Source organism: Babylonia areolata, chromosome 3, assembly GCF_041734735.1.
Source record: "Babylonia areolata isolate BAREFJ2019XMU chromosome 3, ASM4173473v1, whole genome shotgun sequence".
Classification (NCBI taxonomy): Eukaryota; Metazoa; Mollusca; class Gastropoda; order Neogastropoda; family Buccinidae; genus Babylonia; species Babylonia areolata.
In genome coordinates this window covers 63,728,517-63,745,211 of record NC_134878.1, presented here as the reverse complement: position 1 = coordinate 63,745,211, position 16,695 = coordinate 63,728,517, and the positions used below count along the sequence as shown (strand labels likewise).

At 47.3% G+C, this 16,695-nt stretch overlaps 1 protein-coding gene across 1 annotated transcript in view; it reads right to left on the bottom strand.

Annotated features, from left to right (window-relative positions):
- Positions 1-7,982: 7,982 nt before the first annotated feature.
- The window catches only part of LOC143280675 (ceramide kinase-like protein), a 39,834-nt gene continuing 31,121 nt past the window's right edge, over positions 7,983-16,695 (bottom strand). The window contains exons 11-13 of the mRNA XM_076585411.1: positions 10,438-10,628; positions 9,145-9,323; positions 7,983-8,170 (exon numbers count right to left, since the gene is read on the bottom strand). Of these exons, the coding sequence (XP_076441526.1) occupies positions 8,092-8,170; positions 9,145-9,323; positions 10,438-10,628 (449 nt within the window). The 3' untranslated portion in view covers positions 7,983-8,091. The remainder of the gene's footprint in view (positions 8,171-9,144; positions 9,324-10,437; positions 10,629-16,695) is intronic.

Here is a 16,695-nt window from a genome sequence, read left to right as displayed (position 1 = left end):
TCTGTGTAGCAGCCAGCATGGGATGACAATGTTCACATCCTAGTTGTATCCCCAGCTCAAAGTCGGTCATTCTTTCCCCAAGTCAATCACTTTGCCATTCCCTGTATAATGCACTCACATTCAGTTCATTACGGTGCTGAACGGCAACAATATCATATCAAAATAGTAGTAAGACTGAAGTTTATAAGTGTTGCTATTCAGTGGGATTGTGTGCATTGTCGTCAAGTAGAGCGTCAAGTTTTCAGTTTGTTGTGACAGGTGACGTCAAGCAGATAGATGTGTGCGTGTGTGTGTGTGTGTGTGTGTGTGCGTGTGCTGGCTTCTCATGATGCTCAAACATGATTAACTACTGCACTGTCAGCGCAAATTTACTCGAGTGTTTATCTTGACACTGACATGCGTAACATGAACTTCTTCATTTGGGTAGGGTGAACCTGACTTTAAACATTAAAGAAAAACTGTTGGAAACTTTCTGTACGTTTATCATTTCATGTGGGCTCACAGATTGTGGGCCTGTGCATCAACAAGAAGGCATACAGGAAAAAAACAACAAAGATTACAGATAGATAGATATGTATGTATGTACATACATATATACGTACTTAAATACTTACATACATACATGTACAGTATGTAAAAAGACATACAATCTTTGTACTCTTTCAAAAAAAAAAAAAAATATTAAAAAAAAAAAAAAACAGAGAGAAAAAGACCAAGCTTTTCTGTAAGGCAGTTTATTCAAAGAAATACAGAAACACTGGTTACATGTTTTATTTTAAAAAATTATAAAAAAATCAACAATGTCATTTTTACCTCATAAGGGCTAGGTATTGAGCCATAAAATCTTCAGCTTTGAAAAGTTGATAAATTACCTGTTGACAACCATTTACAGTTTACACATTTTGACAATTACCTATTGACAACTGATTACATTGAACATATTTTACTCAGATTTAAAAAAAAAAGAAAAAGGAACATCAAATGAATGTGTGAGTGTGAGAAATAGCTGCATAGTATAGGGTGGTCGATTCCTGAACACTGTTCCGTCCTACTGCAACTCAAGGACTAATTCTTTGTGCACTCAAACACCACTGACCATGTCTCATATTGTAGCTGCCATTGGTTTCTCACTTAAAAAAAAAAAAAAAGAAAAGAGCAAGATGTTTTCTGATTTGACTAATGATAACAAACGAGTCTTGTGCACTGTTCAACTCTCATCACCTTGCTTTGACAACAGGTCAGCACTGTGATCTGGGAGCCAGAAAAAAGTTGAACAGCCTTCGGGGCTGATAAAAAAAAAAAGTGTTTTGATCCTTTATTGTACTTAGTCGATCTACATAGTTCTTTAATTCTTGGGCTGCAACTCCCATGTTCACTCCCATGATTGAGTAGACTTTTAACCCCCGTAAATGGAGTATGGATGCCTACATGGCAGGGTAAAAACGGTCATGCACGTAAAAGCCCACTCGTGTACATACGAGTGAATGTGGGAGTTGCAGCCCACGAACGAAGAAGAAGAAGAAGAGCAGATTTTTACATGTGTGACTGTTTTGATCCTGTCATGTAGGCAGCCATACCCCGCATGCTGAGTATGGTCTTGTTTCCATAGCCCACAGAATGCTGACATGGAGTATAGGATCTTTAAAGTGTGAATTTGATCTTCAGCATGTGCAGACTCACAAAGGGGGTAGGGGATGTGTGTGTGTGTGTGTGAGGTACTAGCAGATCTGCATATCTGTTGATTGGGAAGATTGGAAAAAAAAATCTCCCCTCTTAACCACTGGGCAGCGCAACAGAGTTTCAAACCCAGGGCCCTAAGACTGTAAGTGCAAAGCTTGGACCACTCAGCTGTTGTGCCCATCACTTCAGTTTACAAATGATACTTACCGAACTGAGAAAGAAAATGCTGGACGGCTTTCGGGATGACATCAGTGTAACTTACAGGGTCTGCTGAATCAAATCTAGGCAAGGTTTGTACTGCTGTGTGTGTGTGTGTGTGTGTGGTGATGGTGGGCATGTCAAGACTGCAAAAGAATTGATGCTGCTTGTTCCTTTAGCTGAAAAAAGTCTAACACCGTGCCCCTCTCTCTGTGCCTCTTTCTCACACACATGCATACAACACACACACACACACAGAGGTATGTGCAAACACACACAAACCTAAATCCCCTTTATAATTTTTAGGTACTCGAGAAGTGTCATGTCAAAAAAGTTAACACACACATAGTATAAAAGAAGAAAAGCACAGAATTAAATCATGTGCCTTGTATCATAGACATGTCTTGAAATACATCGCATGCTTCAAATGCAGTGGCACATTGTATATAGTGTAATCATTTGTATCATGCATATACTATTTAAGACTTTAAAAAAGGGAAAAAAGCACAACAGAGCCATATACAACAACAGAGAAATATATTACAGATAATTTGATTAAAGATATAATACCATTATCTTCATTACACAATCAGTGGTAGTACATTTGATACAGTAATTTTTTTTCTAGTATATAAAAATCCAGACTTCAGTACATTTCAGACAGTTAACCTGCAAGAAGCAAGGCACACATATGTCTCAAAATGCTTGAAACTTCAAATAATCAAAATATATTGAAAGCACACATAAAATTCAAGCAGCTGATTGTGAGAAAAGTTTCTCTAAAATGAATACAGTTGTAGAAATTGCACACACCAAAAGCAAACAAAGCCTGTCATCAGGAAAGAAAAATCAGCTGACAGAGACAAGATATATAAGGACACAGCAAAATCAAACTGAAAAAAAAAAGAGAAAAAGTGCTTTGGGCAAAATTTACAGCAACAGTTTTGACTTTCTGAATCAGAAGAAGTATAGAACATAAGTATGAAAAATAACCAAAAATGTTCACAGTCATTATGAGCAACTTTGAATTGAAAAAAAAAAAAGAGGAGAAAATATATGAACAAAAGTATGAAAAATAACCCCAAAAAGTTCAGTTATTCTGAACAACTTTGAATTGGAAAAAAAAAAGAGAAAGAAAAACAACCAAAAAATGTTCACAGCTGCTGTGAGAAACTTTGAACTGGAACGGAAAAAAAAGGAACTAAAAGAAAAGAAAATTAAGAAGTAAAATGACAAGTGTGAGGCAAGAAAAGAGCTTCAAGTCCCTCATCCAGTGACAGATGATTACAGGCACGTACACAAACAGCCAGGTAGGCTTTGACATTTGACCTTTTAGCTTATTATCCAGCAGGCAGGTACGTCAAGTGTGACGCAGGGCAGTCACAAGTCAAGTGTGACGCAGGGCCAGTCACAAGTCAAGTGTGACACAGGCAGGTACGTCAGGTGTGACGCAGGGCCAGTCACAAGTCAAGTGTGACGCAGGGCCAGTCACAAGTCAAGTGTGACGCAGGGCCAGTCACAAGTCAAGTGTGACCCAGGCAGGTACATCAAGTGTGACCCAGGCAGGTACATCAAGTGTGACCCAGGCAGGTACATCAAGTGTGACGCAGGGCCAGTCACAAGTCAAGTGTGACGCAGGGCCAGTCACAAGTCAAGTGTGACCCAGGCAGGTACATCAAGTGTGACCCAGGCAGGTACATCAAGTGTGACCCAGGCAGGTACATCAAGTGTGACGCAGGGCCAGTCACAAGTCAAGTGTGACGCAGGGCCAGTCACAAGTCAAGTGTGACCCAGGCAGGTACATCAAGTGTGACCCAGGCAGGTACATCAAGTGTGACGCAGGGCCAGTCACAAGTCAAGTGTGACACAGGGCCAGTCACAAGTCAAGTGTGACGCAGGGCCAGTCACAACTGTGTCAACTGGCAAAGCCTGATGCAAACACAAACTTCAGACAGGGACAGGCTCCCTCGTCTTTGTGTCCGGCAGGAAGAAAAATACTAAATACATCATCACACTTTGACCTATTCAAAAAAAACAAACTAACAAACACACAACAAAAACAAAAAAAAGCCAACATCAGCAAAAGTTCTGATTATATCAAATACATTATAACACTCTGACCCATTAAAAAACAACAACAAAAAACAACAATAACAAAAGATCTGATTACATCAAATACATCATAAAAAATACACCCATTAAAAAACAACAACAGCAACAACAACAACAACAAAAAACCAACAAAAGATCTGATTGTCAGCCATTAAAAAAAAAAGAAAAAAGAAAAAAAAAGCCATTTTAGAAAGTCATTGTGACCTCAAATCAAGAAAGCACTTTCAAAATGTATATCAATCAAGCACCATATACCTAACAAACAGAATCCTAAAAACAACAATAACAACAAATAAAAAAACAGCACCACAATAATGCAAATGTATAAGTCTCTCATGCCTCGCAAAGCAAAGCAAAAGATATTAAGTGTACCAACAAAGTAAAATGGGGCTTTATGGCCAAGAAAACCACAAAACCATAGAAATCGTGACAAAAGAAAGAAAGCAAAATGAAATCTCAATTAGACTGTCAGTTTTGGTAGTCAAGAAACTATCACTGTCACTGTATCTAAACACTGAATATTCTGCGTTCACTCTGTGACCCCCACTATCACAACTACTCATACAAAATGATTTTGTTTTTTTCAATATATATATATATATGTATCATATATATACACACACACATATACATACATATATATATATATATATATATACATATATGATATATATATATATATGATGCATAAAACATGCAATGCCTGTGGCTGTATAAAAAATATCTATGATTTTCAAAACCATTTATACCATTTTTAAAAAAAATTAGAACTCACACAGAAACATATATCCATAATGAAGGAGGAATAAGTGTGCCAATTTTTCATTTATTTGAAAGGCACAGAAAGTACCAATTTTTCAATCATTAACCAGGCACAAATGTGCCCATTTTTTCAGTCATTAAGCAGGCAAGTATGTGCTAATTTTTCAAGTATTCAGAAAGAATAACGTAACCAATTTTTCAGTTACCCAGATGATACATAGCACCCATTTTTCTACTTTTGTTCAATCAAAACCAAAATGCAAAATAGAAATATGTTGTCATTTACATCAATATATGTGGCATTCTGCATACACCCATTTTTCTACTTTTGTTCAATCAAAACCAAAATGCAAAATAGAAATATGTTGTCACTTACATCAATATATGTGGCATTCTGCATACACCCATTTTTCTACTTTTGTTCAATCAAAACCAAAATGCAAAATAGAAATATGTTGTCATTTACATCAATATATGTGGCATTCTGCATACACCCATTTTTCTACTTTTGTTCAATCAAAACCAAAATTCAAAATAGAAATATGTTGTCATTTACATCAATATATGTGGCATTCTGCATACACCCATTTTTCTACTTTTGTTCAATCAAAACCAAAATGCAAAATAGAAATATGTTGTCACTTACATCAATATATGTGGCATTCTGCATACACCCATTTTTCTACTTTTGTTCAATCAAAACCAAAATGTAAAATAGAAATATGTTGTCACTTACATCAATATATGTGGCATTCTGCATACACCCATTTTTCTACTTTTGTTCAATCAAAACCAAAATGCAAAATAGAAATATGTTGTCACTTACATCAATATATGTGGCATTCTGCATACCGGCGTATACTATATTCAAATAAAGAAAAACGGCGTTCATCAAGTAATTATGTTTCAAACCAAAGGTTGCTGTTTTTTTTTTTTTATAACCTTTTTTTTTTTAATAGATTATGCTGAGAATAATTAGAATCAGTGACTCTGCTGACGACAACCAAATCATTCAAATGAATAAATTATCTTCGTATGTACTGGTGTCTGCTTACCACTGCCACCAAAACAGTTGCAAAAATGACAAAAATAACACAACATAGTGTAGGCTAGCTTACATGTCAAAAAAGAAAAAAAAGAAAAAAAGAAAGCATCCTTGTGAAAACGAGTCTGTGCTGAAAAAAAAACAAACAAACAAAAAAACCACACAAAATAAACCTTCATTTCAAACCAGCCACTCCTTTCTTTGAACACAGACTAAAAAAAAAAAAAAAAGAAAGAAAGAAAAAAAAAAACCCATTAAAAACACACATTCTTTGGATCTTAAACTGATCTAAACTGACAGTTCACAACATAAAAATATGTCTCTTTTTTCTGACATCAAATGCCCATAATCTACCCAATACATAAACAACAAATAAATAGAATGAAAAAAGAAATGAAACTAATACTCATTTTTTTCTTGCAAAGCAGTTTATATAAGTGCACATAACATTCCCTGATTATAAACAGACTGTGAGCTAAATTTAAGAAAAAAAACCAACTTGCACATTAGATAAGCCCAGCGCTGACTCAAACCCAGAGAAGGCAAAGCACACATGATTTAGCACCAAGGAAAAGCAGAAGAAAGAGTTCAAAAGGAAACTGTGACCAAGACATTCACCTGGCATGTGTGTGTGTGTGTGTGTGTGTGTACAACTGCATGTGTGCTCATGTGTAAGTGCATGTGTGTGCACACGTGTTTTGTGATTGCATGGGGTATGTCTGTTTTTTGTGTGTGTGTGTTGTTGTTTTTTTGTTTTTTTTACAATGAATAAGATTAATCATCATACAAGCCAAAGAATAAATGTCTGGTAAGCAAGGCAAAGCAGATTCAGAACCAAGAGAACGGCAGGGTGAAGAATCCAAAGATCTCAGCGCACGACCAGAAAAAGACACAAAAAACTGCCAGGGCTCTCTTACATGTGACCACCACCATTCCTCTTCTTCTCACTACTTTACTGTCTGTTCAATACAACACACAGTCATACTCACTAACACACACACACATACATTCACATTCACACACACACTCACTCACACACTCACACACACATTCACACACACACTCACTCACACACACACACACACTCACACATTGACACACACACTCACTCACACACACACACACACACACACACACATTCACATCCACACACACACTCACTCACACACACAAACACACACTCACACTAACTCACACACATGCACACACTCACACACACACTCACTCACACACACATACACACACACACTCATATGCACACACACACACACATATGCTCACACACACACATACACATCCACACACACACACACACACGCACACATCCACACACACACTAACTCTCTCTCTCTCTCTCTCACACACACACACACACACACATCCACACACACACACACACACACACACACTAACTCACACACACACACACACACACACACAGTGGGACATCGGAAAGGGAAGAAGAGGGGGAGGGGGGTGCACGGAGAGAGAGAGAGAGAGAGGGAGAAAAAACAAAACAACCAATGCAGCGAACAGAGTAAAGGTAAGGGTACGGGGCGGACAGAGCTGTCGTCACTCATACCACCAACGAGGGAAAAGGGACGACAAAGCTACCCACCTCACAGTGACCAAACGACTGACCACCGTCCTCTCCCGACACTGGCTTGCCCTCAGAGGGTCAAGACGCTCATCTACCAACACAGTGTCCATGAGGCTGTGGGTTCCATTCCCACCATCACCCCTCCTCCCAAGTTTGACCTCAAAAATCAAACTGAGCGTCTGGTCATTCTGACCAGGCGATAAACCCAGGCCCAGTGTGCAGCACGCACTTGGCGCACTGAAAAAGAACCCACGGCGACAAAAAGGCTGTCCTCTGGCACCATTCTGAAGAAGAAATGCACTGCCATAGGTACAAGAATCCGTATGTATGCACTCCAGGCCTGGCCAAGCACAGTGGGTTGTGCTGCTGGTCAGGCATCTGCCTGGCAGATGTGGTGTAGTGTTATATGGGTTTGTCTCAACAGCACTGACACCTCCTTCTGAAACTGAAACTGAAAAACTTCCCCTCCTCCTCCTTCTCCCCACCCCACCCCCCCTCTTCCCTCCACCACCCTCCTTCCTTCACCCCCCCCCCTCCCCCCCCGCAACCCCCACCCCCTCCTCCTCCTGTCCACATCCTCCCAGAGGACCATCTCCACTGTGTGCACCTGTCCACAAAACAAGATCAGTTCCTTGCAGAGAGCTACGCCTGTCATCCCCAGCGTGGTCCATGTTCCCAATCAGTTGTGGAATCGTCAGCAGTCCTTGGGGGGCGAGCTTTCTTTCACAAAATGGTCCGTGTAGGCAAACACCGGAAAGAACCGGTTGTGCAACCTGAAAAACAAACAAACAAACAAAACAAAAACAAAACATGAACAACAAATTTCCTTTTCATTATATCTTTCTTTTTCATGTACAACTGTCTTCACCCCCACGACATTACTGATATAGCCAGCCATCAGCACCAAGAAGACAAAACTCATGACAAACATCAAGGACCTAATCCAGACCAAGATCAATGTCAACGGTCAACAGCTGGACACTGTGAAGCAGTTTAACAACTGTGGCACCATCATCAGTGAAGAAGCCTTCAAGGGTCAGTCATCATTACACAAACCTGTGTCCATCTCACCTGATTTCAAACTTGGGTTCTGACACAGTGACCACCTCTCCGTCCATCTCACCTGATTTCAAACTTGGGTTCTGACACAGTGACCACCTCTCCGTCCATCTCACCTGATTTCAAACTTGGGTTCTGACACAGTGACCACCTCTCCGTCCATCTCACCTGATTTCAAACTTGGGTTCTGACACAGTGACCACCTCTCTGTCCATCTCACCTGATTTCAAACTTGGGTTCTGACACAGTGACCACCTCTCCGTCCATCTCACCTGATTTCAAACTTGGGTTCTGACACAGTGACCACCTCTCCGTCCATCTCACCTGATTTCAAACTTGGGTTCTGACACAGTGACCACCTCTCCGTCCATCTCACCTGATTTCAAACTTGGGTTCTGACACAGTGACCACCTCTCCGTCCATCTCACCTGATTTCAAACTTGGGTTCTGACACAGTGACCACCTCTCCGTCCATCTCACCTGATTTCAAACTTGGGTTCTGACACAGTGACCACCTCTCTGTCCATCTCACCTGATTTCAAACTTGGGTTCTGACACAGTGACCACCTCTCTGTCCATCTCACCTGATTTCAAACTTGGGTTCTGACACAGTGACCACCTCTCTGTCCATCTGACCTGATTTCAAACTTGGGTTCTGACACAATGACCAGCTCTCCGTCCATCTCACCTGATTTCAAACTTGGGTTCTGACACAGTGACCAGCTCTCCGTCTACGTCCAGCATCTTGGCCAGTTCCACCACCTCTGTCTGCTGACCACTGCCTGTGGCGCCCTCTGTGCTCGGCTGCACCAGCTGAAACCTCACCCCGCGGATGTTTCGCACTAACTCGATGTACGGCTTCTCCAGCTGAAAAAACAGTCAGCATCATCATGATGATCCACACTCAGGATGTTTCACAGCCATGTGTTTTTTTGTTGCTGCTTTTTTTTTTTTTTTAGCTTAATATGCACCATTATTTTCCTTTCTGTGTGCATGGAAAGGGTGTGAAACATATTCTGTGTCTATGGTAACATGCGTTGCATTTTTCTTTAAGTATTCAGTGACTCTCCTGCCCCCCCCCGCCACACACCCCCAACCCCGCTTAATAAAAGGAACATATATTTAGAAGCTGTGAAGAAATAATTTTGTGCCCTCTGTACTTTTCTCAAGGTGAAACAATCTTGTTGAATGAAACATCCTTTGTTATCTGTATGCAATTTAGAAAGACAACATTTATTTCGCAACTTGGAAGCACAATGCATCTGAGGGAAGTGTGTAATGTTTACTTTATTTCTTACATATGTACATCAATTTCTGTGGAATATTTTGTATCTTCGATACATATATAAACGAGACTCCTGTTATTTTCATAACTTTCTTTTTCTTCTTCGTTCATGTTTATATGGCATCTTTGCATCATTCAGGGAAGCAGTGGATACTTTTTTTTAATTTTTGTTGCCCCATCATCTGCACCGTTTCAGTGGCATTACTCCCACGCCGCTCATTTAGATTCCCCCATACACGGCCACACCCGGCTTTGTCTGTCACAGTTCCAGCGTTGGCTGTCCGCAGGGAACCATTGATGTTAGGTCGTCAGGAGGACACACACCAGAGGAGATCCTGCACTGCTGCTGAGTCACTTCAGTAGTATTCAATGCTGCCTGTTCTGATTTAACGTACTTAGGACACCACCGACTAAGCCCCCTACTAACGACAATAATGACTTAGTCGCAGAGCCAGACTTGCAGTGTTGTTCAGGAAATTAGAGCAACACACCCAAAGACGCATCCATGAAGTGGATGACTCAACTGTGTGGTCCCAGTCTCCCCATTTAAGCCCATAGCACACTCAACTCTGGGTAGGAGCCGGCCACGGGCCAAAAAACCCACCTCTGCTGGGATTTGAACCCATGTCCTCCCAGCTGTCAGTCTGTGACTTTAACCACTTCGCCACAGTGGCTGGTGAAGCAGTGGATACTTACCCCGGACTTTTTGTGGGTGTAGAAAGTGTAGAGGAAGCGAAACACGTCCAGGGTAGACCCACTGTTCATAAGCATCAGGTCACAGCCAGGACGGAAGGGGTTTGTTTCAAACAGATCCTCAGCGCAGTCTGTCATTCTGGCCACCATGGACATGGCCACTGTCATCTGCTTCCGACCCAGCTTGATCCATCCTGTTGAAAACAAACAAAAAAAAGCCCCCAAAATCAAACGAAACAAATTATGATGATGACGGTTATTGTTATTATTACTAGTATTATAATTATCATTAATATCATCATCATCATTATCATAACTATTATTATCATTACCATTACTGATACTATTATCGCGTCTATTTTTGGTCAGTGACCAAAGCCTATGGACTTTATAATCACAAAGTCATCTGCACACCATGCTGCCTACCTGGGCACAGCCACCTGACAGCTGTCACACCATACTGCCTACCTGGGCACAGCCACCTGACAGCTGCCACACCATGCTGCCTACCTGGGCACAGCCACCTGACAGCTGTCACACCATACTGCCTACCTGGGCACAGCCACCTGACAGCTACCACACCATACTGCCTACCTGGGCACAGCCAACAGAGCTACCACACCATGCTGCCTACCTGGGCACAGCCACCTGACAGCTACCACACCATACTGCCTACCTGGGCACAGCCACCTGACAGCTGTCACACCATACTGCCTACCTGGGCACAGCCACCTGACAGCTACCACACCATACTGCCTACCTGGGCACAGCCAACAGAGCTACCACACCATGCTGCCTACCTGGGCACAGCCACCTGACAGCTGTCACACCATACTGCCTACCTCGGCACAGCCACCTGACAGCTGTCACACCATACTGCCTACCTCGGCACAGCCACCTGACAGCTGTCACACCATGCTGCCTACCTGGGCACAGCCAACAGAGCTACCACACCATACTGCCTACCTGGGCACAGCCACCTGACAGCTGTCACACCATACTGCCTACCTGGGCACAGCCACCTGACAGCTGTCACACCATACTGCCTACCTCGGCACAGCCACCTGACAGCTGTCACACCATACTGCCTACCTGGGCACAGCCACCTGACAGCTACCACACCATACTGCCTACCTGGGCACAGCCACCTGACAGCTGTCACACCATACTGCCTACCTGGGCACAGCCACCTGACAGCTACCACACCATGCTGCCTACCTGGGCACAGCCACCTGACAGCTGTCACACCATGCTGCCTACCTGGGCACAGCCACCTGACAGCTGTCACACCATACTGCCTACCTGGGCACAGCCACCTGACAGCTGTCACACCATACTGCCTACCTGGGCACAGCCACCTGACAGCTACCACACCATACTGCCTACCTGGGCACAGCCACCTGACAGCTACCACACCATACTGCCTACCTGGGCACAGCCAACAGAGCTACCACACCATGCTGCCTACCTGGGCACAGCCACCTGACAGCTGTCACACCATACTGCCTACCTGGGCACAGCCACCTGACAGCTGTCACACCATACTGCCTACCTGGGCACAGCCACCTGACAGCTGTCACACCATACTGCCTACCTGGGCACAGCCACCTGACAGCTACCACACCATACTGCCTACCTGGGCACAGCCACCTGACAGCTACCACACCATACTGCCTACCTGGGCACAGCCACCTGACAGCTGTCACACCATACTGCCTACCTGGGCACAGCCACCTGACAGCTACCACACCAGACTGCCTACCTGGGCACAGCCACCTGACAGCTGTCACACCATACTGCCTACCTGGGCACAGCCACCTGACAGCTGTCACACCATACTGCCTACCTGGGCACAGCCAACAGAGCTACCACACCATACTGCCTACCTGGGCACAGCCAACAGAGCTACCACACCATACTGCCTACCTGGGCACAGCCACCTGACAGCTGTCACACCATGCTGCCTACCTGGGCACAGCCACCTGACAGCTGTCACACCATACTGCCTACCTGGGCACAGCCACCTGACAGCTACCACACCATACTGCCTACCTGGGCACAGCCACCTGACAGCTGTCACACCATGCTGCCTACCTGGGCACAGCCACCTGACAGCTACCACACCATACTGCCTACCTGGGCACAGCCACCTGACAGCTGTCACACCATACTGCCTACCTGGGCACAGCCACCTGACAGCTGTCACACCATACTGCCTACCTGGGCACAGCCACCTGACAGCTACCACACCATACTGCCTACCTGGGCACAGCCACCTGACAGCTGTCACACCATACTGCCTACCTGGGCACAGCCACCTGACAGCTACCACACCATACTGCCTACCTGGGCACAGCCACCTGACAGCTGTCACACCATGCTGCCTACCTGGGCACAGCCAACAGAGCTACCACACCATACTGCCTACCTGGGCACAGCCACCTGACAGCTACCACACCATACTGCCTACCTGGGCACAGCCACCTGACAGCTACCACACCATACTGCCTACCTGGGCACAGCCAACAGAGCTACCACACCATGCTGCCTACCTGGGCACAGCCACCTGACAGCTACCACACCATGCTGCCTACCTGGGCACAGCCACCTGACAGCTGTCACACCATACTGCCTACCTGGGCACAGCCACCTGACAGCTACCACACCATGCTGCCTACCTGGGCACAGCCACCTGACAGCTGTCACACCATACTGCCTACCTGGGCACAGCCACCTGACAGCTGTCACACCATACTGCCTACCTGGGCACAGCCACCTGACAGCTACCACACCATACTGCCTACCTGGGCACAGCCACCTGACAGCTACCACACCATACTGCCTACCTGGGCACAGCCACCTGACAGCTACCACACCATACTGCCTACCTGGGCACAGCCACCTGACAGCTACCACACCATACTGCCTACCTGGGCACAGCCACCTGACAGCTACCACACCATACTGCCTACCTGGGCACAGCCACCTGACAGCTGTCACACCATACTGCCTACCTGGGCACAGCCACCTGACAGCTGTCACACCATACTGCCTACCTGGGCACAGCCACCTGACAGCTACCACACCATGCTGCCTACCTGGGCACAGCCAACAGAGCTACCACACCATGCTGCCTACCTGGGCACAGCCAACAGAGCTACCACACCATACTGCCTACCTGGGCACAGCCACCTGACAGCTGTCCCACCATGCTGCCTACCTGGGCACAGCCACCTGACAGCTGTCACACCATACTGCCTACCTGGGCACAGCCACCTGACAGCTACCACACCATACTGCCTACCTGGGCACAGCCACCTGACAGCTGTCACACCATGCTGCCTACCTGGGCACAGCCACCTGACAGCTACCACACCATACTGCCTACCTGGGCACAGCCACCTGACAGCTGTCACACCATACTGCCTACCTGGGCACAGCCACCTGACAACTGTCACACCATACTGCCTACCTGGGCACAGCCACCTGACAGCTACCACACCATACTGCCTACCTGGGCACAGCCACCTGACAGCTGTCACACCATACTGCCTACCTGGGCACAGCCACCTGACAGCTACCACACCATACTGCCTACCTGGGCACAGCCACCTGACAGCTGTCACACCATGCTGCCTACCTGGGCACAGCCAACAGAGCTACCACACCATGCTGCCTACCTGGGCACAGCCACCTGACAGCTGTCACACCATACTGCCTACCTGGGCACAGCCACCTGACAGCTACCACACCATACTGCCTACCTGGGCACAGCCACCTGACAGCTACCACACCATACTGCCTACCTGGGCACAGCCAACAGAGCTACCACACCATGCTGCCTACCTGGGCACAGCCACCTGACAGCTGTCACACCATACTGCCTACCTGGGCACAGCCACCTGACAGCTACCACACCATGCTGCCTACCTGGGCACAGCCACCTGACAGCTGTCACACCATACTGCCTACCTGGGCACAGCCACCTGACAGCTACCACACCATACTGCCTACCTGGGCACAGCCACCTGACAGCTACCACACCATACTGCCTACCTGGGCACAGCCACCTGACAGCTGTCACACCATACTGCCTACCTGGGCACAGCCACCTGACAGCTACCACACCATGCTGCCTACCTGGGCACAGCCACCTGACAGCTGTCACACCATACTGCCTACCTGGGCACAGCCACCTGACAGCTGTCACACCATACTGCCTACCTGGGCACAGCCACCTGACAGCTACCACACCATACTGCCTACCTGGGCACAGCCACCTGACAGCTACCACACCATACTGCCTACCTGGGCACAGCCACCTGACAGCTACCACACCATACTGCCTACCTGGGCACAGCCACCTGACAGCTACCACACCATACTGCCTACCTGGGCACAGCCACCTGACAGCTACCACACCATACTGCCTACCTGGGCACAGCCACCTGACAGCTGTCACACCATACTGCCTACCTGGGCACAGCCACCTGACAGCTGTCACACCATACTGCCTACCTGGGCACAGCCACCTGACAGCTACCACACCATGCTGCCTACCTGGGCACAGCCACCTGACAGCTGTCCACACCATACTGCCTACCTGGGCACAGCCACCTGACAGCTGTCACACCATACTGCCTACCTGGGCACAGCCACCTGACAGCTGTCACACCATGCTGCCTACCTGGGCACAGCCACCTGACAGCTGTCACACCATGCTGCCTACCTGGGCACAGCCACCTGACAGCTGTCACACCATGCTGCCTACCTGGGCACAGCCACCTGACAGCTGTCACACCATGCTGCCTACCTGGGCACAGCCAACAGAGCTACCACACCATACTGCCTACCTGGGCACAGCCACCTGACAGCTGTCACACCATACTGCCTACCTGGGCACAGCCACCTGACAGCTGTCACACCATGCTGCCTACCTGGGCACAGCCAACAGAGCTACCACACCATACTGCCTACCTGGGCACAGCCACCTGACAGCTGTCACACCATACTGCCTACCTGGGCACAGCCACCTGACAGCTACCACACCATGCTGCCTACCTGGGCACAGCCACCTGACAGCTGTCACACCATGCTGCCTACCTGGGCACAGCCAACAGAGCTACCACACCATACTGCCTACCTGGGCACAGCCACCTGACAGCTGTCACACCATACTGCCTACCTGGGCACAGCCAACTGACAGCTACCACACCATACTGCCTACCTGGGCACAGCCACCTGACAGCTGTCACACCATACTGCCTACCTGGGCACAGCCACCTGACAGCTACCACACCATACTGCCTACCTGGGCACAGCCAACAGAGCTACCACACCATACTGCCTACCTGGGCACAGCCACCTGACAGCTACCACACCATACTGCCTACCTGGGCACAGCCACCTGACAGCTGTCACACCATACTGCCTACCTGGGCACAGCCACCTGACAGCTGTCACACCATACTGCCTACCTGGGCACAGCCAACTGACAGCTGTCACACCATGCTGCCTACCTGGGCACAGCCAACAGAGCTACCACACCATACTGCCTACCTGGGCACAGCCACCTGACAGCTACCACACCATGCTGCCAACCTGGGCACAGCCACCTGACAGCTGTCACACCATGCTGCCTACCTGGGCACAGCCACCTGACAGCTGTCACACCATGCTGCCTACCTGGGCACAGCCACCTGACAGCTACCACACCATACTGCCTACCTGGGCACAGCCACCTGACAGCTGTCACACCATACTGCCTACCTGGGCACAGCCACCTGACAGCTGTCACACCATACTGCCTACCTGGGCACAGCCAACAGAGCTACACACCATACTGCCTACCTGGGCACAGCCACCTGACAGCTGTCACACCATGCTGCCTACCTGGGCACAGCCACCTGACAGCTGTCACACCATACTGCCTACCTGGGCACAGCCAACTGACAGCTGTCACACCATACTGCCTACCTGGGCACAGCCATCTGACAGCTGTCACACCATACTGCCTACCTGGGCACAGCCAACTGACAGCTGTCACACCATGCTGCCTACCTGGGCACAGCCAACAGAGCTACCACACCATGCTGCCTACCTGGGCACAGCCACCTGACAGCTGTCACACCATACTGCCTACCTGGGCACAGCCACCTGACAGCTACCACACCATACTGCCTACCTGGGCACAGCCAACAGAGCTACCACACCATGCTGCCTACCTGGGCACAGCCACCTGACAGCTGTCACACCATACTG